A 27,881-nucleotide genomic window follows, 5' to 3' on the forward strand; every position below is an offset into this window, starting at 1 on the left:
AGTTGTTACTGTTATTGCATTTTCATGTTGATAAGTAGACAATGCAGACATATTTTAAACCTTATGAGAGCTTTGTATTTCTTGGTGTTAGTACAGTGTGTATCATTTTGTTTATGTTCATACACTAGCATAAATAGTATTTTTTTCAAATGTCATTAATGATAGACAAGAGTTGTAACTACAGTAACATGGATTTTACATTTTTCGAGGACCAAGCTGAATAAACTTAAAATGTGGGAAAATGTAAAATTGAGGAAAATTTTGTAATAATTTGCAATGTTGTGACCATCAAGATTGAATGTATAATGCAGGAAAATGTGAAATCTGGGAATGTAAAATTAGGGTTCCACTGTATAAACATAGCCAACATCCATGTTTTACAAAGTTGCCACTGTAATTCATTGTAAAGCTCCATTTAGAGACTGCCAATGTAGCAGGCACAGATTGCAGGCTCTGTTGTCAGCATAATTTGAGGATACTCATTGGAAAGTGGATTAAGTGAGGATGGTGTTAAAACTGAAAACTAGTCTCTGTGAATAAAACATTAAACTGCTGACCAAGGCAAACTTTTATTATTTTATAAAAGAAATATACACTAAAAGCGTAATGTTTCCACCCTCTAACAGGGTCGTCTTCAGACAAAGATTCACATCATTTTTTAGTAGAAAGAAGCAGAACTTGGATATATATATTAAGATATTTTCAACATTGTAAGTGCAAAGATTTTATGACTTTTTTTTTCTCTTTGCAGGATATTTTTTGATTAGTGACTGGTATGATGCATTGCCACTTCGAAAGAGAAGACCGTTTGATTATCATGCTTTGGATTTCAGCTGGATGCTTTTTCATGGAGATCATAGTTGGTTATATTACTAGGTCCATGGCACTTGTTGCAGACAGTTTTCATGTCTTCAGTGATGTTGGATCGCTCATTATAGCACTTATTTCTATAAGGGTAATTAGTACTTCTGTGATATTGTAATTTTTTTGTGTGTTATTTACATCAAATTATTGCCATGTGACTAACTTCATATGCTGGTTGATGACAAATATTAATGTTATCTCATTGTCCACTGGGGATGTAATGAAACCACTTTCTGATATTTGAAAATCAACAGAGAATGGCATATTGGAATCCATTAAAACCTGGTATTTAAAGTGATCAAGTCCTCAAATTCTCACTTTGAAAAGTGGACAAATTATTATAATTTAATACAATACAGATTGCAACATGCTGTCATGAGGAAAGCATAACAAATATGGTTTAGAACTTTTTTTTTTTTTGTAATGATTCTTTTCTTCCATATACATATAAATAACTGCCTTTGTATCAGGGTAAAATCTCTAAGTACTGTGGAACCTTGATTTTACATTTTTCAGGAGAACAAGCTGAAAATACTTAAAATGTGGGAAAATGTAAAATCGAGGACAATGTCATAACTTGTGCTATGTTGGGACCATCAAGATTGAATCTTTAGTGTTTGAAAATGTAAATTCTGGGAACGTAAAATCAGGGTTTGACTGTGTATGTATTAGGGATGCGCAGATATGAAATTTTGATAATATTAAAAAAAGTACAGATATAAAATTTACCAATAACCATAGCCAATACTCTACTTATCAGAGCCGGGCCCTGTGGCCGAGTGGTTAGCACATCGTGCTGCAACGCCAAGGGTCCCGGGTTCAAATTCTGCTTGGGCTTGGTTGTTTGTGAATGTCCATTCATCACTTTCATCATTTCATCACTCATCCCCATTAGGGTGGACCGATTTTTTTTTGAAATTCAACTATGGCTATATTGGAAAAGTTGTGACTATTATCACTTACATTCCTCACCAAATAAGAAGATTTTTAAACAAAAATTAGCCGGGCCCCTGGGAAGTTGAAATTTGAAAATTTCAATTTTTCCAAACATTCACCGGGATAGTAAAGAAAGGCTAGTAAACTAGCCCAGTAATATTTAAAAATATTTTTTCACTATTCTAAAACATTCAACCTAACCCTGTTAACAAAATATAATTTTATTATATTGCCTGTAATACTAACAGAATTTACATACAAGCTGGCAACAGCGCACACAGTCAAGTTAAGACACGTTTACTTCTATGAATGCATTACCTTTAAATATTCACGAATCAGTTGATGTTTGTCAGCACTGCTGTTCGGATGTGTTGTGTATTAAGTTGTGTTCTAACTAGTGTGCGTTCATTCATACTGCATAATAAGTAAGTTTGTGTGTTTAATTGAAATGTCATTACTTTGAACTAATTAACAATGTCAAAGAAAACACGTGCAAATGTTAGTATGTACTTATTCGGAACCGAAAAATACATTTTTCCAGAAAAATCTAATGTGTTGCCAACTTTTGAAGACATGATACGATGTTTTTAAAGTGTTCGTTTGGAGCTAAAAGGCGAAGGAAGCAAGCAGCCAGAAACAAGATCGGTTGTCGACATTGTTGCCACAAAACTTGAAGATATTTGGAATAGAGCATCCCTTCCAATTGTTTCCCATAAAAGAAAAGTGGACATGATTGTACAGTACAATAATACATATCAAACAGTTATTAAGCCACTCAAAAGTAGAAAGACGACATTTTTAAATAAAAAGTTACAAATATTCATAGATGATGCCAAACAATTATTTGATATTTGTTCTTGTAAATGTTTGAACAGATTAACCTGCAAATGCGAGAAGACAAAGAAGATACCTGAATTAGAATTGAGATTCATAGATCAGAGAAGTGAAAGAAAGATGGCAATTGGAAACATAGACAGACAGGTAATGGCTAGAGGCACGTATTTTTGGTAAATAAAAAAGCAAAATTTCGGTACAAAAACAGAGTCAATTTCGGGTTCAAAAGCGATAAATAAAATAAAATATCGGTGTTATAGCAGTGAAAAAATGGATGAAAAGTGGTATATAAAAAGACATACTGGTTTTAAAATTGTGAAAATAATCCTAAATTTGATTTAAGAACTACACTTATTCCACAGAATTAACATTTCACTTCTAATAGCACATTATCAGAGTATTAAGTTTATTTCTGTGTAAAGGAGTCCATTTTTGCTTCTCCAATATTAACAGCAGAATTAATCAATTTTCCGGGAATTGCATAACTCTCAGGATAATTCAGACCTCAGAAGGTGTTGCGTCGGTGAATAAACCCTGAATTTCGTGTTTAAGAGTTAATTTCGCTTTTTACAGTTCATTTCGCATTATTTCGTGACAAAATATGGTCACAAAATGCACCTCACACCTTTCAAAAACATGAAAACACTACAATGTGTTTTTTCAAATTTCGTTTTTTCGTCAAAAACAAAATATGCATGCCCCTAGTAATGGCTAAGCTGAAAAAGAAAATGGACAGAAAATTTAAAGTGTGTCAGCCAAAATTTGAGAACGTGATTAACGAACCTGTAGCAGGTCCCAGTGAATTCTGTGATGACAAAGTCTCTAATATAACTTTGGTATCTAGTGACAATGACAGTGACAGTTCTTTGAGTACAGTTTCAAATGATAAAGATTTCATGTGGTCTTATTCCCTTGAAAAGCGACCAAAACTGACAGATAATAATTCTCAAAAAAGATTTTCCCTGGCCCATACAGTAAAAGCCACCTATTTGACAGGTGTGTGTAGTTGCGCTGCAGCTAAAATAGCAAATGCCGTCTTGGAAGATGTAAATCTTATTTCAGCCTTAGTCGTGGATAAAAATAAAATTCGAAGAGAAGTGAATAAAAATAGACATCAATTTCAAGAAGTTAAAAAGAATGGGATAGCTTCTATTAAAGGCCTCTACTTTGACGGGAGAAAAGATCAAACCATGTTCCTGGAAAATGGTAGCCAGAGTATTAAAACTGAAGAACACGTAGCGTTAATTGAAGAACCAGGAAGTTTGTTTTTCGGACATATAGCTCTCACATGGTCACACCCGAGTGATATTGCTGAAGGAATTATGAGCTACATTAATACTCATAATGTGGACTTATCACAACTAATGGTTATCGGGTGTGATGGGACTAATGTCAATACCGGTTGGAAAGATGGGGTGATCCGGTTGATGGAAACTCATCTAAATAGACCATCACAGTGGAGTGTTTGCCTTTTACACGCTAATGAGCTACCATTGCAACATATCTTAAAAAAAAAATAGATGGCCACACAAAGAGTCTTTATACTTACTCAGGACCAATCGGTTCTCGCCTTGCTGACTGTGAGAAAATGGCCACTGTTAATTTCGAATCAATCGAAATTAATTTGCCTTGTGTAGATGAAAATGATCTAAGCACCAACCAACAATATTTGTTCAAGATGTGTCAGGTGATCGGAAAGGCAACTTGTCCCAAAATTCTACAAGAAAGGAATCCCGGAAAACTTTCACACTCAAGGTGGTTGACGACAGCAAACGTATTCTGAGATTATATGTGGCAACAGAAAATCCCTCAGAGAATCTACAAATACTCACAGAATTGGTAGTGAAAGTTTACTCGCGTATGTGGTTTGAAATAAAGGCTCAGCCAGGACTAGAAAATGGGGCAAGACATTTATGGAATACAATTAAAATTTCAAGGGAACTTCCTAATTCCGTGAAGGTTATTATTGATAAAGTATTACAAGACTATGGTTATTTCGGAAAATCTTCTTATAGCAATGTTAAGAGATTCACATCAACACATTAGGGAGTTAGCTGTCAAAAAGATCCTTAATGCCAAAAAAAATGTAAATAATAGACTTTTCAAAATACCCAAAATTAATTTTGACACTGAAGATTATGTCGACCTCATAGACTGGTTTAATTGTACAGTGACAGAACCCCCCCCTTACAAAACATTTGTCTGAGGAACAACTGTTGGACGTAGTAACAAAAGGTCCAATATTGTTGGACCACTTTCCTTGCCACACTCAAGCAGTCGAAAGGTGTGTAGCCACCTCCCCGTGGTGAGTTCTGGGTTGATTCAATATTCAGTGCATTTGAATAAGTCAGTGATTTCTTGTTTCTTTTTTTTTTTTAAATATTGATTCAAGCGAAGAGTTGCACAAAATTCTAAATTTCAAAAGTGCATACACATTATAAGCCAACAAATGATCATCTAATGACTAGCCTGCGACAATTCAAAAAATTCTGCCCCCCAGGGGCCTGGCTAATTATTTGTTTTTTATCAACTATATTTTCACCCAAGCATAAGCAGCCATTGACACAACTTTTCCATACTAGCCCCACTTGAATATCAAAAAAATATATATTTTCGGCCCACCCTAAACCCCTTTGCAAATTAGCCAAGAGGCACAAAACGCGAAGTAAAATAAACTAAATCAATCAATCAATCAATCAATCTACTTATCAGATACAAAATTGTAAAAGTTCCTTCAAGATCCTGAATGATTCAGCCCATTAATGTTAATGACGGTAGTATAATCATAGAGCTGAAATATTAAATCAGACTTTTCAAGATAACTTTGTGTTTAATCACGTAGCTATTAAATCTATCTTTTCTCTCTCTCTCTCTCTCTCTCTCTCTCTCTCTCTCTCTCTCTCTCTCTCTCTCTCTCTCTCTCTCTCTCCCCTCCCTCCCCCCCTCCCTACCACCACCACCACCACCACCTCCACACAATCAGATGAAGTCTTACACTTCCTTCCCATTGAGAATTTGGACCAGACAATATTCCTACATTTTCTTCAAAAAGCAGCTCAGTCACTAGCTATTTCTCTTGCTTCTGTAAGGTTACTTTTCCACTCAGTGGAATAAGACATATGTAATTATTTTATAACACAATTAAGACTTGTTTCCATGATATGGAAAACTCATATGCTGACCAAGGCAGAACATTTATTTTATTTTAAAACATAAACTAAACGTATAGTTTTAACCTTCTAGCAAGGTCTCTGTGTACAGAGTCTGATGAAGACCTTGCTAGAAGGTTGAAACATTATGTTTAGTTTGTTTTAAAATAAAATAAATTTTCTGCCTTGGTCAGCATATTGAGTTTTTCATGTAATTCTTATTTTCAAATCTGTCAATGCTAACTACACTACATGCTGCAGGCTCATTTCTCTCTTACCCACAGTAATCTTTATTGGAGAAAATTGTGAAAAATGTATTTCTGAAATTTACATCCCCGTACATAAACACAATACAACACACTTTTCCCCTAATCCCTCATGCCATACCAATCTCTTTAGTATGCAATCTTATGCTATAAATACTATTACTAATCACAATCAGTTGGATGACATGTAGTTTGATCTGTCCAGAGCTTCTAATTCAATGCATCGCCATTACTTACTACATACATTAGCTAATAAATTTAACATTACCAGAAACTATAATGGCTAAGAAACATTCAACAAGGTGTTATACTTCCTGGAACTTACTCGAACTGACTTCCCTGTTATTTCCGGTGTGCCATAAGGAAGTGTTCTTGGCCCTCTATTTATTTGTCTTATATGTGGACGATCTTACAGACCTCTTCTATTGCTCCATCTCCGTCACACTGTTCCCTGATGATGATTGCAAGATTTATAAGAGAAATAAAGCAGTAATCATACATACATACCTTCTCCAAAATTACATCAGTAGATTCTCTGACTCATGCAAATGCCGGAAACTGTCCATTAACCCTTCAAAATGTTCTTACATTACAATTTCTCTCAAGCAAAACATTCTTGAAGTTAATTATATAATGACATCCCTCGAACAAAAGCAGCACAACACCAAGAGCTTTGTAACCTTATTGATTCAAAACTCACTTTTGAAAATCACATCTCAATCGTCACAAAAAAGACAATGCATTTTAGGTTGGTTGGAAAATGGCACTTTTAAAGTTTTTGAAAAACAGCCTAGTGCAGAAAAGTTTTGTACAGATGTATGTAGTAAACATACACAGTTTTGTTTGAATTGGACACCTTGAGGTGCCACTGATAATAACACTAGGTAATGCATTTTTGTGGTTTTCAAAGGTATTTGTTCATAATTTTATTAAATGAAGCGTTACAACCATAAATAATATGCAAAATTATTCGTCTTTGCATTTCTACAATGAAGAACACTTGACATTTTCAAAAATGTTGCCATCTTAACTGTTAATTTCCATCGAAACAATTTTTTAACTGAACATATTTAATTAAAGGAGTTCTTATGAGATTTTAACTTGATTTTCATTTATGATAAAAATCTGTGTGATTTTTGATTATGAAGGTCTTCACTTGTTTCTGAAGAGAGAAAACCCAGACCTCATCACATGGAGGTGGTTGTGTGTTGAGTTCCACCCATGCCTAACCCAGCCACCGAACCATTTGCCACAACTTTTAATTTCTGCTTTCCAATGTAGCAATGAAGTCCTCCTTTGTTACTCAGCCTTGCACAATTTCATCTTTCCTTCAGTTCTTGCTCTGATGAAACTATCTCAATTTGCTGCTCCGCTTCTGTTGCTGGCATAATACATCTTTCAGTTCCGTAACATGGCAGTTTCAGGATATTCAGTTCTCCTGTTCCTGGTAATTCTCTTCTCACCATGAGAAGAGACTTAGGCCCTCAATAGGCTGATATGCAGTATAAGTAGTTAACTTTGCAAAATATGGAAGAGCCTTCTTTAACAGGAACTGGGTGTAATTTAAATGCAAAATGATGGCATGTGCGGTGTCAGTTATGCACCTTTTCAAGTTGTTTTCATTCCAAATTATTGTTACATGTGTTTGGCATTAAGGCACCTTGGTGACACCTCAGACAAAGAAGGCAGTGGACCTTCGAAATTAATAGATTCAGACCAAATACATCAAGCAACGCAAGTATTTGGGTTATCGTATAAAATGTGACCTATTTCATCTTACGTTAGAAGTTATGGCATTTTGTGTAACCCTTAGAATGCATTTTTTTTTTCCTTTTTAGTTGTCACCCAGGAAATGGCAAAGAGGGACATACGGCTGGGCCAGAGCAGAAGTGATGGGAGCAAATATTAACATGATTTTCCTAATGACATTATGCTGCTCATTAATAGTCAGTTCCTTTCACAGGTAAGTAGTCGAAGAATTTTACTTGCATATTTATTTATGTGATTTACATATGGGAACTAGAACTAAGCATTTGGAAAATTCTGCTAATTGAGCACTTTGTTTCAGTATGAGTATGAGTTTCCTATTTTCATCTTATTTATCACACAGAAGTCTAGCAGTTTTGGGCCATTTTTATTTTTGATCTCTTCTTCATATGGTCCAAGTGCTCCCTGCCCATTTCTCCAGTCATTGCCTACTCTTCCGTTTAAGTCTCCCATGATGATAATGTCTCTTTCTTCTTACTCAATCTTTTCCACTTTTCTCTGATGTTGATCATAGAAGAACTCAATGTCTGCTGCATTAGCATCCTCTGGGTATTATTATTATTGTCTTTTCTAGGACAATGTCTATAGTCATGATTCTTGAGCTGATGGTTTCCCAGCAGGTCACTTTCTGATCTATTTCAGCAGCTACCACTACTCCAACTCCTTCCTTTGCTCTATTCCCTATTGGGACCCCAGAGTGTCTAAGTACATAGTTCTTATCCATAATGTTTTCTCCACTTCCTTTCTTTTTCACTTCACTCAACCCTAGTATTTTGATTTTGTATTTCCCCATCTCCTCCATTAGTTCCACCTCCTTCCCATTTATTGATCTTATATTCCAAGTTCCTGTTCTCAGTTCCTTATCCCTGCGTATTAGTCTTCTTAAATTCTGTCCGTCACTTCCAAGGCCTTTCTGTTAATCTGTTGATAACCTTGTGTGGATGATTGGCCCAGCGACAAGGTGTCCGAAACCAAGGCTGGTTTTTCTGTTGGGTGTGTCTCTCTTGAAAATCCCTCTTCACCACAAGGCAGTGGTTCTCTCTTCATTACTCCCAAGAGAGCGGGTTGCTTCTTCCGCCATCTGCACCGTACTGAAGGACTCCTCTGCCGCATCTGCCACTGAGGTTTCACCGTAACCTTGGCAAGGGACCCTTACATGGTATTATATGTACATGATACATGTGAAAGGCCTGATCTTGGTGCTTCTTTTCTGTCATCACTGAGTGCTCTCCAATGTGTTGTTGTACTGTATGGATGATCCTGCCAATGTAGTGGCTATGGCATTGACATGAGGTAATAGCTTGAAGTTGGGTAGGGCTCTTCCAATCAGCGATACTGGCTTATGTGCAAGTCTGATGTTCAGTGGTTTGATTGGCTTGGTTAGTTTGCCTGCTGTGGGGTGGTATGGAAATGCACTCATTAGAGTTGGGCCTTGGTTCGGATCATCTTTATGTTGTGAGTGTGGGAACTGGGCTTCAGCTTTTGTGCAACACATTGAAAGCTGATGTTCAGTGTATCCATTTGTCAGCTCTGTCTCTATGGGGTGTCCTATTTCAACCTGAAGGTCATCCTCCATGAAGCTGTGAGTGAATTCTCTTTTGTAGAAACTGATCCCCAATCCGACTTCCTGTTTCGGGATTTAGTTGGATTTAGCATGGATGTACTGGATGCCTGAAACTGATTTCCTGAATACGGAAGTGATGAATTTGTCTTGATGGCATCGGATGATGGTTTAGGTGAATTTTATGTTGAAGGTGTATGCTGTTGAGGGCAGTCAGGAGACAGTTTAGGTCTTTTGATCTCTCCACCAAGTTCCCAGGTTCGAGTCATGACCTGGGCAGGTGTATTCTTATCCATGATTATCCAAAAGTGGCAGAACGTGATGCTAAATAACAAAACATGCAACAAATACTAGACAAAATAACCAAAATACAAGGCTCATTCAATATATAACCAGAAATATGTTGTAACAAATATTTATTACAAGCACCAAAAGAACTACAGTACTATGTTTCAACATAGGCCCCCTGTAGTTCAATGCACCTACGCCAGCACTTGATAAGGGCACTGATTCCTCAGGAAAAAAAATATTTTGGACGCATGCTTAACCACTCATGCACCGCTGACTGGACTTCGTCATCATTCTGGAACCTCGATCCACTTAGTGCATCTTTCAGTGGGCCAAAGGTGTGGAAATCAGAAGGTGTGAGATTGGGCAAATATGGAGGGTGGGGTAAGCACTCAAACTTTAGGTCCTTGATGGTAGACATTGTGACATGTGTGTGCTCTTGCAGTGGACACCAGACCACGTCGTCTCTGCAGAATGGCTGGTTTCAGTTTTTCACGCAAAAGGTTGGAGTAGGTGGTACTGTTTACATTATGACCTCTGGGCATATAATGTTCAAGAATTGGCCCCTTGTGGTCCCAAAACAAAGTTAACATGAAATAATTCTTGAAGCTTTCCTGGCTCCATCACCATCAGCGACACAGAGCACCTTCAAGATGAAATAAGACACCTGCACACAGCTTTCAGACAGAATGGATACAGTGAAGGCATTATCAACAAGACACTAAAAAGAGTAACACACAAGAACAACCAACGGCAAGAAGACAAGAAGATAGCCATACACTAGTAACCTCTCTGCAGTCATCAGCTGCCTTTCAAAACACAACATCAAGATGATTCACAAACCGCCATCGAAAGTCACAAGCTGCTTTCGAAATCCTAAAGATGACCCACGACGGAAGACATCTGGGGTTTACCAAATCATCTGTACCTGCGGTAAAGCCTACATCGGACAAACAGGGAGGACAATCGAACAACGTTACAAAGAACATGCCAGCTACATCAAGAATTTTCATCCCGAAAAATCAGGGTTAGCAGAACATTCCATTCAGGAGGGCCATAGAATTGACTTCAAAACCACCAAGATCATCAATAAATCATCAAATTACTGGGACCGTCTCATCAAAGAAGCAATAGCCTTTCACAGGGAAAAGGAAAACCTCAACAGGGACACGGGACTCTAGCTGGACCCAGCCTGGTTAGTGATAGTCGACTGGGAGCGCGGATGTCGGAGAAACGCCACCTGATTGGCCCACCTACAGCGGACCCCTCCTACACCAAATACATATAACTTCACCCTGATTTATCTCTGCACTTCAATCCCTGAAGATGAGAGTGACGTTAGCTCTTGAAAGCACGGTATCCTATCCGGAAATCACCTGGCTGATTGCTCGAGAAAACCTCTTCAAAGTTAACATGACCTTTCCGGTACTCCGTTGAGCATGCACCTTTTTTGGTCTGGGAGATGAAGGATGTCGCCATTCCATCGTTGTCCTTATGTTGTTGTTCATAGAAATGAACCCAACTTTCATTTCCAGTGACAATACAATGAAGAAATGCCTCACCATAAGCTTCACAACAGCTCAAAAGCTCCCTGCACACATCCCTGCTTCCTTCATTTCCGGTGTCAAACGTTTTGGAACCCACTTCACACACACACTTTCCTGAACCTCAGTATGTCATGACTGATATGGTGGACAGTTCCTACACTTATTTCCATTTGGGAAGCAATTTCACTGACAGTAATATGCCGGTTCTCTCGTATCAAGTACTCCACGTGAACAACGTTGCTTTCCGTGACTGCAGTGACAAGAGTGATTTGGATGCGGAGAATCTTCAACACTGGTTATGCCCTGTTTGAACTTCTTAACCCACTTGTACACTTATCGACTCATACAGTTGTCATCGTACTGAACTGTCACGCGTTGATGAATTTCTATCGATTTCACGCCTTCACTCAAGAAATTCTCACGACACTTCGGTGGTCCAGCTTGGAACACTCCTGTAAGGGTGCCACCATCTTGTGTAACTGTTTCCCAATGTCCCGTACGCAAGGCAGGCATACCAGCCCCAGCTATGAATAGCTTGCAGATGCCTTCACAAAATAACAAGCATATAACAATCACGGTCGTATTTTAGATTTTTTATACTACTTTTCCAGTTATTTATTGAATGCACCTTGTAACAAACATTTCCACTAGTAGACTTCTCTGTGCTATTTAAACATTAACTCATCCTATATAGAAAACAGTCTGAAGTATGATCCATCTGGCCTTATCACACATTGCTAGTTTTAGCATTTAAAATATTTTCAGTGGATGTAGGACTTGAACATAATGAATACTATTTTCTTTTATAGGTTCATGTATCCAAAAGAGGTAGAAAGACCTGTGCTACTCATAAGTGTTGGATTTGCTGGACTTCTGTTAAACATTGTTGGACTACTTGTGCTTCATGGTATGTACTTGCTTAGCGATATTTGCTCAGATAACTGTTGGTGTTCGTTTGGTTTTTGTGATGTTAAATACATTTTTATCATGAGGTATTTTTTAATCTTCTCTAGCTCTCGAACATCTGATCATTAGTGCATTCAGTTTTTTCAGTGTAATATCTATTAACAAATAGATTAATTCTTTCTGGATATGTTACTGTGCCTTGCCTTTCTTTCTATTTCTGTTATTTTTAGGGCTGAGCCAATACTGATACAACCACTGATACTTTACCTATTCTTGAAAATTGTAACAATTTAAAAGAGTTTAGAATATTAAAAACTTTTAATATGTACATTTTAAGTTGGAACTATATCATAGTGGGAGCAATGGTGGTCTAGTTAGTATGGCATCTAACTACCGTGAGGGAGGCCTGAGTTTGATTCCCAAGGTGATCTAAGATCAGAATTTTCAGCCAAGTACCCACACAAAAGCAGCTGTTGGATTCACCCGGTCTCAAATAAATAGGGTCCCTCGGGAGTAAAGGTGGATGGAGCATGGTGCTGATCACATCACAGAGAATGAACATATGTGGGCAATGTGCACAGGGAACTTTACTTCTACTATATCACCAGAGTTTTACCTTAAAATAGTCATATTTGTATATAATAACTAGATATAATACCTTCTCTAGAAACCATCATTAAAAAAAATAATTCAAATACTAAGTAAAATCAAAGAAGGGTAATCATTTAGTTATAAAATCAGTTTTTTTCCTACAAGGTTGTAAAAAATCAAAATTATGCATTTTTAATAGTTTCCTGGATATTTAGACTGCACATGTAAAATTAGGGTTCCACTGTACTTGTTATTGTTGTACTTTCTAGTTGCAAGTACAAATATAATTATAGGTATTTTTTTTTCTCGGAACCCGAAGAGAAAACACATACACCTAACATAGCACAAGCAAAAGATAATGATGAACCATTGGAATTGATAGAAGTAGATGGTGAAACCAGTCAAGCGGCACTAAGCAAAAATGCACCAACAGGAGGCACCAAAGAAGATGAACCTTCCTATGCTGAAACATCTACAGAGGGTGCAAAGCCTGTAAAATCCCATGAGCACTTCCAATCCTCAAGCCAAATGAACATGACAGGTGCCTTTCTTCATGTCCTAGCAGATACTTTCGGCTCGGTGGTCGTCGTGATTGCTGCTTTAGCTGTGTGGCACTCTGAATGGGAATACAAAAGCTACATTGATCCAGCTCTTACCCTTATTTCGATTGCATTTATTCTTCCTACTGCATGGCCTCTTTGTAAGTATGCATTTAGAATTAACTAGGTATATGAAATGTAATAATGGGCTTCCATGTTTGCTTCGTAGTGAGGGCACATTGTATAATTTTCCAGATTCAATTTAAACTGTAGGTCCAGCCTTAAGTATTAACCTATCTGAGGATAATTTGGACTTACAAACCAACAACTTTGAGAGTTGACTAGGGATGTGAATGAAGTGGTAGTGATTATTGGAAATATGTTTCTTGATAAAACTGCCATTAATTTTATCACTCTCATATTTATATCAATGATCTCCATAGACCTCTCATTGTGTTGTTTTTAGGGATACCTAAATGTACAAATGTCATCACTTACTGGTTACGCACAGTGATTATATCATTTGTCACACTTTGCAAATTGTTACTATTTTATGCCCGACCCTGTGGCCGAGTGGTTAGCACATCGCGCTGCGATGCCAAGGGTCCCGGGTTCGAATCCCGGTCGGGCTTGGTTGTTTGTGAATGTCCATTCATCCCCATCTTCGCAAATTAGCCAAGAGGCACAAAACGCGAAGTAAAATAAACTAACTCAATCAATTAATGTTACTATTTTATACGGATATACACTGTTTTTCACATTTTTAGTAGCTGTAAATCTGCACCTTAGTAATTGATGTATTTTTTCTTGCTTTTGCAAAAGTTGTTTCCTGTGCTTAGCACTGTTTTGAATGCAAGATGATGTGTGGAAGCAAGGCATATTTTTTTTCTATCTCAGATTTTGCTGCAATAGAATAAACATGGCTACTACAAAGGATTCATCGAATTTCAAAATGCTGTATTTTCAACAATATTACACATACAATAATGATTGATACATGAAAAGAATCCTAAACTCACCAAGTTTTCATGTCACACACATCAGGTGGCAGCACAAAAGTTTACATCATGATGCACCACGTGACAGGATGAGTGCAGTGCCGTTACAAAATGGGGACAATGTAGGAAAGTTATTTTTTTTTGTTGGAATATGCAAGATGTTCATCTGTTAATGCAGTGCAGAGTGCACTTAGAAGAGAGTACCGAAAAGAACTGCCAGGTCACCAGAGCATTCTGCGGTGGTATCGACAGTTTAACAACACTGGTTGTCTGTGTGTCTGATGAAATAGTGGAGAGAGTGAGGAAGAGGTCACTGCAAGCTGCGAACTTGGAAATCTGCAACAAATTCAAATCTTTCTGTGTACAGCTCTTGCAACAATTGAAGATGGCCATCAATTGGAACTTTGTATCAGAATGCAGGAAGCATTGGGAAAGGAAGATATACCAATACTTCCAAATTTAAAATAAGAAAAATTATAATTATAATTCTTGCATGCAAAAAAATATATGAAAAAGACTGATTTATCTTTGAGAAGATTGCCTAAGACATATTTTCTTTATTTAAATTTCATTTATATGTTATAAATGATTGTTTTCCAATGTATAATTTGTGTTTTAACTTGGTTTTTGCTTGGTTATAATAATATATTTTACATAAAAAATACTCATAATAGTTTCAGCAAAAAAATCTATTTTTTAGTAAACGTAAAACAGTAATTCCTTTTAAGCATGTAACCGTAGCTTCCTACTGTACTACACATTTATTTGAATTCTGATTATATGCTATTACATATCAGGCAGATATGATGGTGTGTTGATCAGAACTTCAGATATAGCCGAGAGCATTTACCAGTCACATTGATTGTGGTGTAAAAAGTAATTGGCGAGACATGATTTAACAGAATTGGTTGACCACGCTGTCTTCTCCATTCTCTGTCTTTGTTCTATTAATATTGATAACAATGATAATGATGATGATAATAATAGTGAAAAGTGTCCTTAAAATGCATTTATGCAAAATAAATGTTTAATGCCAGAAAAACAAAAAACTTCCTCTAAAATCACTTTCAAGATCAATTAATGTCTTTTAAGGCTTTACATACTATTTATTCCATAGTTCCGATGCCATTCCTTCTCCTTCCTCCTTTAAATGTACTTTGGTTGTGAATGTGAGTTCCTGGGAAGCATTTTCTCAGTGAAGTTCAGCTTATAGCTTTTTACTTCTCTTGTTACTTCTTCAAAACTGACACTGCTTTTCAGAGTGCATAGAGTAGAAGAAAGAGGAACTACAGACACATTATTTTCAAACCAACCGAAATTATTTTTAAAGAAACTTATCTTCTATTGGGCAACAATTCCATATCTTTAAAATACTTAGCTGCAGAACTGCGACACATCAACACTAATCTTCTTAACACAATCTTCAGAGATATTGTCAATATTTATAGAATCTAACACGAATGAAATAAATGCTTAATTTGATCATTCCTATCTGTGTTCCCCTGTGCTTAGCACCATGCCATGAAGGCGTATAGGGGGTGTGGGGGTAACGCCCCACACTTTCTTGATCCGGTCGTGAGTGGGGGTGATGTGATGATCAGCACCACGCCACTGACTGCCTTTACCCCCCAGGTTTCCCCAGGTACCCATGTTATTCGATGCTGGGTGGGCGCCGGGGCCGCTTCCATCGTTAGAAAAGTTCCCCGATTTGAACCGGCTGGGGATCGAACCCGGGACCTTTAGCATGGTAGTCAGACGCGTTACCGACTGAGCCACCGCGGCATGAAGGACGTACCACCAGTTACCCTTAAGAACATGCATATGGTTAAAACTTAACCAGGTGATTTTGAAATATACTTTTTAATATTTTCCCATGAGTGTCTGAGGTCATCCTTCCAGTGAACCTTTCGGAACCTTAAATCAGCTGTGAGACTTCGTTTGTTCCACTCACAGGGCCTTAGAAACACTGCCTGGGTGCATTTTGTCCATATTCACGCTTAAATGTTTCAGTTTGGTATTTCAATTTATTCTTTTTTCTCATTTTTATCAATTGTTTAATACAACAAAGATGTTCAAAAATTGATAAAGTTAGTTTTTTCAATAAAAGTACTGTTATTCAGATGCTTTAAAACAATTATAATTTAGGCTTACAAAGCAATTTTGCTTATGGGTAATATTTACACAGTGCGTGTCCTTGCAGAGAATGGGCATCCTGCTGGGTGTTATGCACACCAAAAATTCAATCTCATTACACTGAGGGAGGGAGTGTAAGTTCATATTTAAGAGGGTGTAAGTGTCCATTTAGAGCCAAAATGACCATAAATTGGGTCTTCGTAAAAAATTTTAGGGAGTGTTATAGATGAAATTGGGGAGGGGGGCTGGTATGTGGATGAACCACTGTTACACTGCACTGCTGCTATATGTATTGAGCATCAGCTGATAGCAAAATCGGGGAACTCCCATTTCATAGTGCCCAAACATGTTCATGTTTGGTACAGGGGAGCACACTTTTACAAATAAGCTAAATTGACCAAAAGTAGCAAAACCTCTCTCCTGTTCTGGTTTCACAATACTTTAAAGTATCCTTTGCTTCAGAAATCATGGAGGGAAATAGCAGAGTAAATTATGCTAACTCCAGACTACTTTTGTGTTTTCAAGTACAAAATAAAGACATTTTATTTTAATTCAAATGTGTGTGCTTTTTCTGTGCATTAGTTGCAAGTTGCGAGTCTATCTAGTACAATTATAGTGCTTGATGAAAAAAAAATGCTGCAACAAGTCTTAAAAATAATTTTAAAAAATATAGAATGATAGTTCCATTTTTTACAAGCAGTCATTTTGCAGCCCAAAAGAAGAACAAATAATGAATTTAGAGAGGAATCTCTTTGGCAGTTTCCTGCCCTATTTGGTTGTTTAGAAAAATGTTCATGTTTTATACCCTGACAGAAAAGTAAAAATGTATATTTTTGCAGACTTTTTTGGCGTTCTGGATCACTGTGAAATGGGATATTCAGCAAGGAAGTATACCATTTATTGGGAAAAGTTAATCATCAAAATGTGAGTTTGTGTGCGACACTGAACTGCCTAATGCAATTGTGCAGCTTGAATAGGATTTGTTGAAAGTGAATGTTTTCTGTACAATGTCACAGACAAAGTTGTATATGCTGTTTTTCTTCAGTGAGAAGACTTGGATGGATATGTTGTGGTTGTTTCTACAACTGAATGCTTACTCCAGGAATTTCGTTTTCCAAGAAGATGTGTCAAACCCCCCCATTGCATCAATATTTGTTGCTACCTAGAGGATGAATCTCTGTATTGCTGGATTGGGCATGTTGGTGAGGATGACTAAGCTCTGTTCGCATGGTCCCCAGATCTCCTGATCTAATGCCGTGCGACTTCTTCCTTAAGGGTACATTAAGGATCATGTTTACGTACCCCCACTGCTAACAATACTAGTAGAACTCGGGGAGCACATCAGTGCTGCTGTGATGACCATTGACAGGGGAATGCTACAAAAGGTATGGACCGGACTCTACTACCGATTGGACGTGTGTCGTGTGACCAAACATTTGTAGTGTGTGAGGTTTCTGGTTATTTTCATGTATCAATCATTTTTGTATGTGTAATACTTTTGAAAATGTTTCTTAGGAGGAAGAGGTGCAAAATATATACAGTATATAATATACTAGCATCATTCATACATATGAGAAGTCATGGGAGAATGTTAGTTTTCAACATTTGGAGCAAATGTGGCAAATGCAGCACAGTGAGGTTACGTTAAAAGGCATTCAAAAAAGAAAAAAATGTGCACCTTCAATGAGAATGAAGCTCATAGATATACAGTTTTGTGCTCTACATTTGAACCTTCAAATGCAGAATTAGTCAGTGTACATCGTCTATACATATTGCGGGTGTATACTAAGTGTTGTAGATCTTGCATGAAAAGTAAAACTAATTAGAAGGTAATTCTGTATTAAGACCACTGCACATATGTATGGATGTTAATAGGAGTATGTCATAAAATCATATGTTTATTAATGAACAAAAAACAGAACTGAAATATCATTTTATGTTTTTCAGGGTTCCATAAAAATTGAAAAGCAGGGAAATGAAAATTCTGGGAAAGTTGCTTCATTGGGACCATGAAGTTTGAATATATGATGTGGGGGAAAATGTAAAATTGAGGAAGATAAAAGTGGATTTCCACTAATCATTCAACAATCTCTGTAGCACCAATAGAGCAAAATGTTACAAGTTTTGGTAGATTTTAACATTTTCATACATTTTTAATTTTTTCAGTTTGGTCCTTGAGAAACATAAAACAGGTTCCATTGAACATATTCTTACATACATACAACATACACTATATTGATAATATACATTTTTTTGTATCTAATTAATCATAAAGTAACTGTGAACAAATGTTCTGACAAAATTGTCGTGTATAATAAATTCCATGGCATTTTGGGTCTTGTAGTTTAAAAACAATATTCTTATTGAACTTCTTTTTCATGATTCTGTATCTTCATGCACCCTTTATATTGTTCCTTGCAGTTAAGCAATCTTGCTCAATCTTGATACAGACAGCCCCACCATACGTGGATGTAGATGAACTGAAGAAGCAGCTTGTGGCGAGTGTTGATGGAATCCTTGGTATTCATGAGTTGCACATATGGCAGCTGGCTGGAGACAAGATTATAGCATCTGCACACATAAGGTAATTGCTGAATACAGTGGAACCCCAATTTTATGTTCCCAGATTTTACAACTTCTCGCATTATACAGTCAATGTTGATGGTTCCAACAGCAAGATGTTATAAATTTTCAAATTAAATGTTTCGTACTATGAGACAGAATCACCATTTCAATTGGTGGGCCAGTGGGATATATCTGATTTCCAAAATTTCTACAAATTTTTGCATTTTTTTGCAAAAAATTCTATTTACAGGCTTCTTTTTTCGAAATTTTGGGGACATGGGTGACATGTCGTCACAGAGTGGTCTTTTGTCGTGACTACCTGCAAATTTCAAGTTGCATTCATACATCCGATTCCAGACTCAGTTTTCAATAACATAGCAGACCTTTCCTTAAATAAATAAAGTTTTTCAAAAAAGCGTTCTTAAAAAAACACTAGAAATAACTGTATTATTTTGTTAATGAAGTATGTCATAAAATCATATGTATATTAATGAACAAAAAACAGAACTGAAATATCATTCGATATTTGGCGAGGATACGAGACAGTGAGGCAAGTAATATCCTTTTCTAGACCAATCCATATCGGTTCAGTCATGGAGAGTACAGAAATTCAATTACTGTACATGTGAATTCTTTTCCCATTCCTTTAAATGTAATAGTTTTCTTGTATGTACGCATTGCATACATACAGTTATAACAACGGTTAGTAATTTTTTAAACAAAGAGAATCCATTATATAATGGATGTTGTCATTGTTACATTGTTGTAATATAGCAACTTAACTGTGAAAAGAAGCAGTGTGTTTTATTTTTATTTCAGATATATATATATTTTTTTTTAAAATTATGAGTCCCAAATATCATCAGGTAATTCAAATTCATCATTGTTTTCACAAAAATCTTTAGTCAAAATGAAAATAAATGTCTGATGAAAGGAGCGTGTGTTCTCCTGAAACGTCACAAAGAAAAACTGTTTTCTTATGCTTGTAATAACCGTAAACTACAGGAAAATAATTCTTTAAATGTAACCTTTCGCATATATCACATTTAGGCCAAGCGAGTGATAACCATCTGAAAGATGAATAATGAATAACTACATCGCCCAATACACTCTAAAGGTCTCTAGTTTGATCCCAATGCAGTATTAACATTGCGTTTCACATTATTAGTTGTGGAGATATGATATGGTAAATACCATCACATGGTGCTGATTTAGTGTCGGCAAGAGGTCAGAGTAGCAATGGGGAGAATTCAGGGGCAGTGCAGAATCCGCTCAGTGGTCAAATTTTGGTGCAAAATTGATTGTTTTTTCATGTAAATGTATGTCCAATTATGATGTCTGTGACTGTTGACAGAATTTCAACCTGTTAATGTTCATTTTACCTATATAATTGCCAGTGCCAAATTCATCACATGTACACACAACCAATTTTGGTAGCAAATGGCAGATTAACATGGTGTCTAATTAAGACCCTCCAATAATTTCTTACATATTTTTCTCACCCAAAGTGGCATTCTGGAAAAATTTTAGTGCTGTCTTCCACCATTAATTAATTTATAGAATTTTCTGTATGGGGTAAACTGATAATGTTAAGCATTGAAAAATGGCTCAATGGACGAGGCTTTATAATGTAGGAAACCCAGTGTAAATATTACTCGCGGTTTTCATGTTATAAGCCATCAAAATTTGGGTTGTGGAACATTTGGAACTCTCTGTATAACTTTGATGCTCAGAAGCATCATGTTTGACATTCCCTATTTTTGGGTACCTTCTGAATGAAGTAATTTATTCTTGAATAGGAGCAATGAATAGACAATTTAAGATGATTTTATTGGTGCTAAGAGACAGCTGTGTAGCAAATGTTTAGCAGTACATCAGGTACATATTCATTTACAAGAGCCAAATTATAAAATTGTACTTATTTCAAATGAAATTTCAAGAAATCAGTAGCTTGTTAAAAGCTATTATACAACATTCGGGTAGGTAAGAGAATATAAACACATGCCTGATGAAGCTACAAAGTGGTGATATCGATTGCGAACAAAAACTGTGCAGAAAAATTAACCATAAACTTATTCGAGTGAATTACCTCTCTCCTCATAACCACCAAATGGATATATTTAGATATAATATAAATACAGTTTACACAAATTAATATATAACTGCAATATTTTTATAAAATATGTACAATACAACAAAATTTGTTTCCAGTAGTATTTTGTAGGTAGATATATTGCAATTTAATTTACATATACAAAAGAAAAAAAGATTGTCCAACAGGGTCCTTAGAGGATCATGGCCTGTTTTGGTAAGTGTTTTAGTGTTAATTACACCATTTTGTATCAAATAAGTAAAATTTTGGAACTGTTACTGGTCACTAAATTAAGCATCAAGTTGTTGTCATGCCCATTATTGTTGTAGAGGGACCACAAACAAAAGAGCCTTTGGCGAAAATCCTTCATGCCCCTTCCCCTTCATCCGTTCCACTTGGACCATGAGAAAGCATGCTCCACTCTGCCTCTCCCCTCCATGCAGAAGTACGATGCACAGCAGTAGCGGGTCTGCACAGGTTCTTTTGCATGTGGTTCCACTATATTAATACAGAGGAAAGAAGTACTAAAAAACAACAATGCCAAAAGTTTTAAAATACTCAAAAATGGAAGTGTGGACATCAAGGGCTTATTATCTTATCATGAGCACTGGGGAAGCATTGTATATGTATTCCATGCAAGTGGCTTTACAAAACATAATGTTTCCAAAATAGATATCTGAACCTTGTTTTATTACACAGGTGTAAAGAACCATCGGAATACATGCATGTTGCTAAGGCAGTTAAGGATTTTTTTCATAATGAAGGCATCCACTCAACTACAGTCCAGCCGGAGTTTTTAAGAGTGAGTACCTAGTAAAATCTTATACCAATAATCTCTTTAAATATATATTTTGCATCACTGCAGTTTATTATTTGTTATATGCGAATCAAAAGTGTTTGCATGTAATCCATCATGTAAGAAGCTACTAAAAATCCTTTGAAACACACTTTCAGGTTTAGAGGGATTTCTATGAATGTAAAGTTTGTTTTATGTATAGATAGGCTAGTCAGGACTACTACAGGACCTACAGTTTAAAGTGCACCATGCCATGAAGAGACCATGGGTTGTGGAGGTAGGGAGGGCTCACACATTCTCGATGAAAACCATGCTGGTAGTGATGTGATCAGCATTCTGCTCCAGGTGCCTTTATGCCCCAGGTATTTACTGATTAGAGCAAAGATTCTTAACGTTTTGGATTGCTACATGCTGTTTTGCCATGCAGAACATTGCAGCATATCCATACAGCAGATTGCTTTGTTTAAAAAAATTTAAATAAACTTATGTAACACTAGTCCACAGGTAAATATGCTATTGCACAATTAAACACTTATATCGGCACAAAAAAGCACCAATAAAAATGGACACAACTGTAGTCAAGCATGGTTAGATTGGGTTGAGTATGTGATTCTTCCATCCAGCTGTTTCCCCAGCAAGACACGTTGGATTACAACCCTGCCTGCTTTAGCATTTTCAACACTTGGGAATGGTGTTGATAGATCAAGAACTAGCAGAAACCACTGGAATATACCCGAGAGACCTCTTATCACTCCTGAACTCTCATGGAACATATATAAACCAATCAACACTTTATGTGCTAAACTAGAAACAATGGGTGGCAAGTTGACCATACTCTTTCCTTTTTGTTGATTAAGTTAATATTTTTAGTGTCCATGCTTTTTCTTTAATATGGATAAGTTTGTAATTATATACCAAGGATTAAGTAGCTTAAGTGAACATCATTGTGAAAATAAAAGTGATTCATCTGTATCAACTGTCAGTGTCACGGTATGGTACTGTGTGCAGATAACAAGATTCTTACATAAGTTATGGATTTATATACACTGAATGTGAAAATCATAAACTTCCTGTGTGTGTTGTATGCAGTGAAAAAATTGAGCAATGAATGTACATTTTTACATGAAGCTAAAGTGTCGCTTGAAGATGAAACATGGTCATTTAATAGATAAATCCTGTTTTAGTTGTTTGCTCTCCTCTCAAGTAAAGCAAGTCAAGATAATGGGGAAAATAACAACAATTGCAGAAAGAGCACAAGTAGCAGAAATAATTGCTAGGAAAATGCAGACACATACAGCAGCAGAAACTTTGATTTAACCCGCTTGTAAAGAATTAGTAAAATCTGTCTTGGAGGTTACCGAGAGTGAAATATCAAAAGTACCTTTGATCAATGATACTATGTCATTCAGATACAGTTACCACGAAAATTACATGATGGTAAAAAAATTGCACTTCAATTTGAGGAATCGACGAACATAGCCAAAAAATATAAATTTTGGGCTACATAAGATTTCTTGACAGAGATTTTCTTGTTGAGCAGTTGCTGTCGAGCAAAGAATTACCTTGGATTACATTAGAATTATACCGTGCGTTCATTTCGATCTGCAGCCGAGAGATTGGGAGAAGCGTGGCGGGCGGCGCTGACGGAGATGCCGACATTTGCGGCCTGTAATGCCCGCTTATTTTTATAGACATATGCAGACATTTATATAAATATTGCAAAACGATCACTAACCTGTGTTATAACACGCAAAAGTTCTTCTGTAATTCATCCAAGTTCTGCTCTTATATACACAAAAAAATACGCTTTAGAAACGATGTTAAGAGCCACAGATAATAAAACATTTTAATCATAGTTTTGACCAGTAACGTCCTGCTTAAGTTTATATCCTTGAAAGAGTTTTGTGCCGATGGGGATCGTTTGGAGGTTTTGAATGTGCAACAGTGTATCAAGATTACGCTGTAGAAGAAACCGTTAAAAGTCAATAGTGTTCGTGAGCTTCCTTGCAATCCGAAATCTCCGAGCTCGAGTTTTTTGTTCCTTCGCGACTAGATGAAGACAGAGTTGTAAATATAGTGGCGAGCAATGTAAACCAAGAGCGTGTTAATTTCGTACTGTGCGCAAGAGTGTTATTCATGGTTACTTGCAGTTACTTGTTTGTGTTATTGTAGTGTGTATGTGTGACGTGTCAGTGAGACGATTGTAATGCCAGCCACAAGATTCACGTTAGAACAAAGATTTTTTTATGTATGACACGTACCTACGTGAAAACAAACTCGTGTCGAGACGTGTGTAGGTAATTTGTACAGAAATTCCCATGCGTTTCAACTCCACACAGAGATACGGTTAGACATCTTGTCCTTCAATTACGAGAAACTGTATCGTTAAATTTTAAAATACCTAAGCAAAAACGACGGATTCTAACCGAAGCAAAACTCGATGATATTGGTGCAGCGTTAGAACGTTCTCCAAACAAACCTCTACGCCGTGTTTCACAAGAGGTGGGCGTGTCAAAATCATCGGCACATACAGTCACTAAGCTACTAAAATTAAAACCATACTCTTATAACACAGGTTAGTGCTCGTTTGCAATATTTATATAAATGTCTGCATATGTCCATAAAAATAAGCGGGCATTTCAGGCTGCAAATGTCGGCATCTCCGTCAGTGCCGCCCGCCACGCTTCTCCCGATCTCTCGGCTGCAGATCGAAATGGACGCACGGTACATGTACAATTCTTGATGCCTGCATTTAAAGAAAATTTGCATTTCAGTGTGTGCTGATGGAGCATCAGCAATGCTTAGTCGAATGAAAGTCTTTACTTTAAGATTAAAGCAAGATTTTCCAAACATTGGATGCACCCACTTTTTAAGATTAGAAGCTTTGGTAGCATAAGCTATGCATCCATCCCTAAGGAGCATTGTGATGGTTAACTACATTAAAGGTAGACCAGTAAGAACTAAACTGAAAGTTTTTTTTTGCCAGGAAGCAGGTGCTCTTCATGAAACTGGTCCTACACATCAACATTCGCTGGGTCAAAATGAAATTTACTCTGGTACTCTCCAAAACTGAAGATTGAATTATTACCAATTTTTGCCATAGAAATCCGATCTTGCCCTCCTCATTAATGATGAAACATGGTGTTCAAAAGTTGCATACCTAGCTGATGATTTTGGACATTGGAATACTCTTAATGCTAGTATGCAGGTGATAGAAGAAAATATCCTTACATCAGGTGGTAAGCTGATTTCATTCTTTAAAAATCAAAATAAGAAAGTACACTAGTTCTGCATTTTGACAAGAGAAAGTTCTCACTGTTATCAGAACATGCCTCATTTACACTACTACAGTTTTAATACAATTTACTTGCTCAAACTGGGATTTTCCACATTGACCAACATAAAAATAATAAACAAAAGTGACTTTTTTTTTTGTGTATCAAGAATCACAGATGTGTGTTAGTGATTCCTCCCCACATTGAACAATTGTGCAAAAGTAAACAAGCCCATATTGCATGCTGAATTATAAGGTTAATACATACATAACATTAAAATATGTAATATGTATGCCTGTTTCGAATGTGTTCCCATTGTCACAAAGCAGTATTTCTTTTAAATTTATTAAATAACATTATTAAAAAAAATCATTCATATCCCTGTTTTGCATGTGCTCATGTTTTCCCATTTTAATAAAATGTCTTTTTGAGGATTTTCGTGACACACCCTTTGAGAACTAAAAGTCACAAAAAGGTTACAACAAATGAAAAAACCACAGTATGACCTGGTATGAATTGATGATGTATTCTAAGAAGGCTGCACACATATCAATTTTCCATGTAATTGTTAAGGCGATTGAGGCATTTATCAGACCGCTGGACCAACTTGATGATGCCATCTTGGTAGAAATCATGTCCCTGCTCATTGAACCACTTCATGCCAGCTGCCTGGATGTCATCATCAGACGAGAACTGTGTTCCAGACAAGTGTGCTATCAGCTGGGGAAAAGGAAAAAGTCACTGGGGACCAAGTCAGGGGAGTATGGGGGTAGTTCAACACTACCCACCTGAAACGTTGCAGCAATTGTGTGCAATATGGCCAGTCAAGTAACCTACATCATTCGCAACATGTTGTCTACTGATAACAGTCTCACCATACACTTCCACGAGTTGACGATGAATATCCACTGCCAGAACATTCCTCGCCCACAAGAAGCTTATGCCACTTCACACTTCCATGGCAGACTAATTCTGCAACCGTCTCGCCATTGCATCGGCTATTACACCACTGACGGTAAACGTAAAGTTGTCGAAACTTGCCACGTGTATATGTCGCCATCTGTTTCACCTCCAGGTAAACCAATTAATTACTTCCTATTTTATGCATTCACAGAATGCTTGTTGTAACATTTTTTTCTGATCCATCCACATACTAATTCCGAATTTTTGACTCGACCTTGATTTTTCTTCAGGGATGTGAGATATGTGTTAAAAAGTGTAAAAAGTTGATCATATGTTCATGTCAGTGGAATGACTTTTTTCCATGCCATGTTATCTTCCATCCCTGAAAAAGGATCAAGAGTCTATTCGAACATTTCGAATTTCAACAAAACAAGTCCTACATGACTTTGCCTTGGTTGTTTTTAATATGGTGATGACACCTGGACATTAAATATTATAATTGAATCTAGACTTGTATGAAATTGATTTATCCAAGATATTTCCTTTTGTGATATAAACTCCTTTTTTCAACAGGGAACAGAAAATGAGGACATTAGGAAACATCCTTCATTATGCATCGTGAATTGTCCTTTTCTAGTGGATGGGAAGTCTTGTGTCAACAGTATGTGTTGTAGACATGTGAGTCTTGATTGACTTACAAAAGAAAAGAAATTCCGGGTGTAATAAGAGAAGAAATTGTCCTTTTTTTTCCTCTCAGGTATCAACTTTGTGCTGTTTTCCATGAAAAATTAACATTAACAGAATTTAATTTTACCCCTACAAGTTAACATTTGAAATTCACAATCTGAATGCATCAAATTTTATTGTACAAGATAAAAAATGCTTATGTAACCTGTAGTTTTGCCATGCAAAAACAAATGTGTGTTGCATTTTTTAAACATTGAAATATTTAGAATTTTGTTTTCACATACAGAATCTATTTTCCCCTGCTGAGGCAAAAGCTTTTTAATATCACTTCATGTGATTTCAAAAAAATATTTTCTCTTTAGCTGTACCTTCAATTAAAATTTAGGATTCATATAAGATGTTTGGCTTCACGGGTGAGTTTAAACATGAATAGAGCTGTAATGATCAAGAAAAGTCTAATTACAGATAAAATATTAACTGATCTTTTGTAATCAAGAGTTTTCATGTATTTCAGTGATAAACCTTGCCCATTTGAAGACTTAAGAGAGAAATCAAAATTTCATGGCATCAAGTCTCCAAGAAAATCTTAATTTGGAAGAAGATTATAGTCGTGGCTAAGCTTTGTAAACTCGTGGAAATAAAATATTTGCTTATCATATTAAAGTTTTTTTTTAGTAAGTTGAATGTAAGCAGTGGGTGATGTGTTGCAACTTCTTTGTGTCAAAATGAAAATACTAAATATATTTTCTGCCACTTGGCTAATTGCGATAAGAGTGAGTGAATAAATGAAATTGAGAAAGGGATATGCACAAAAACCTAAGAACTTCAATAAGACATCAAATGCCTGCTACTTAATTGACTCGGGCACCAAACAGGTTGTAAAGCTTTTATCAATGTGTTGACATGCCTAAAACAAAAAAGAGAACCCTTCTTCAGAGTGAGATCTAATACAACGAAACAGTCCTGAATATTAAGTTCCTTTCGGTTGTTAATTTAAGCAAGAAGGCAAGAAGCACTAATTACAATTGTAATGGACAAGACTTTCTCGTCTTAGGTTATATTTTTTTTAGGTTAAAGATATTCACGTATCATCATTATTTTTTCTAACAATCTGAATATATTTAACATGTTATGTTTATGACATATAATATAACAATTGTTTAAATGCACGACAAAAGTAGCTG

The 27,881-nt window shown here is 36.4% G+C and overlaps 1 protein-coding gene across 4 annotated transcripts; it reads left to right on the forward strand.

Annotated features, from left to right (window-relative positions):
- On the forward strand, positions 1-27,325 carry LOC145990498 (proton-coupled zinc antiporter SLC30A1-like). 4 transcript variants are annotated; one of them, XR_014441982.1, is made up of 9 exons: positions 1-95; positions 752-955; positions 7,888-8,012; positions 12,022-12,119; positions 13,029-13,409; positions 18,801-18,963; positions 21,736-21,838; positions 24,819-25,071; positions 27,212-27,325. XR_014441982.1 is itself a non-coding variant. In XM_083126202.1 (8 exons), the coding sequence occupies exons 3-8, from the start codon at positions 7,980-7,982 to the stop codon at positions 26,701-26,703; spliced, it is 924 nt and encodes a 307-aa protein (XP_082982328.1). In that variant the 5' UTR covers positions 1-95; positions 752-955; positions 7,888-7,979; the 3' UTR covers positions 26,704-26,755. The 4 variants fall into 4 exon arrangements, 2 of the variants coding, with proteins under 2 accessions (XP_082982328.1, XP_082982320.1); XR_014441981.1 differs by lacking the exon at positions 27,212-27,325 and adding an exon at positions 26,584-26,718; XM_083126202.1 differs by lacking the exons at positions 24,819-25,071; positions 27,212-27,325 and adding an exon at positions 26,584-26,755 and having other exon boundaries at positions 13,003-13,409.
- The last annotated feature ends 556 nt before the right edge of the window (positions 27,326-27,881 follow it).

Source organism: Lepisma saccharinum, chromosome 1 (assembly GCF_977018435.1).
Source record: "Lepisma saccharinum chromosome 1, izLepSacc3.1, whole genome shotgun sequence".
In the NCBI taxonomy this organism is placed as follows: Eukaryota; Metazoa; Arthropoda; class Insecta; order Zygentoma; family Lepismatidae; genus Lepisma; species Lepisma saccharinum.

Bases quoted from the DNA above. Each gene is read 5' to 3' on its own strand.
- LOC145990498 (XM_083126194.1), top strand. From the start codon at position 776: ATGATGCATTGCCACTTCGAAAGAGAAGACCGTTTGATTATCATGCTT. The intron at 956-7,887 runs GTAATTAGTACT...TTTCCTTTTTAG, and splicing joins TAGCACTTATTTCTATAAGG to TTGTCACCCAGGAAATGGCA. The intron at 18,964-21,735 runs GTAATTGCTGAA...TTTATTACACAG, and splicing joins ATAGCATCTGCACACATAAG to GTGTAAAGAACCATCGGAAT.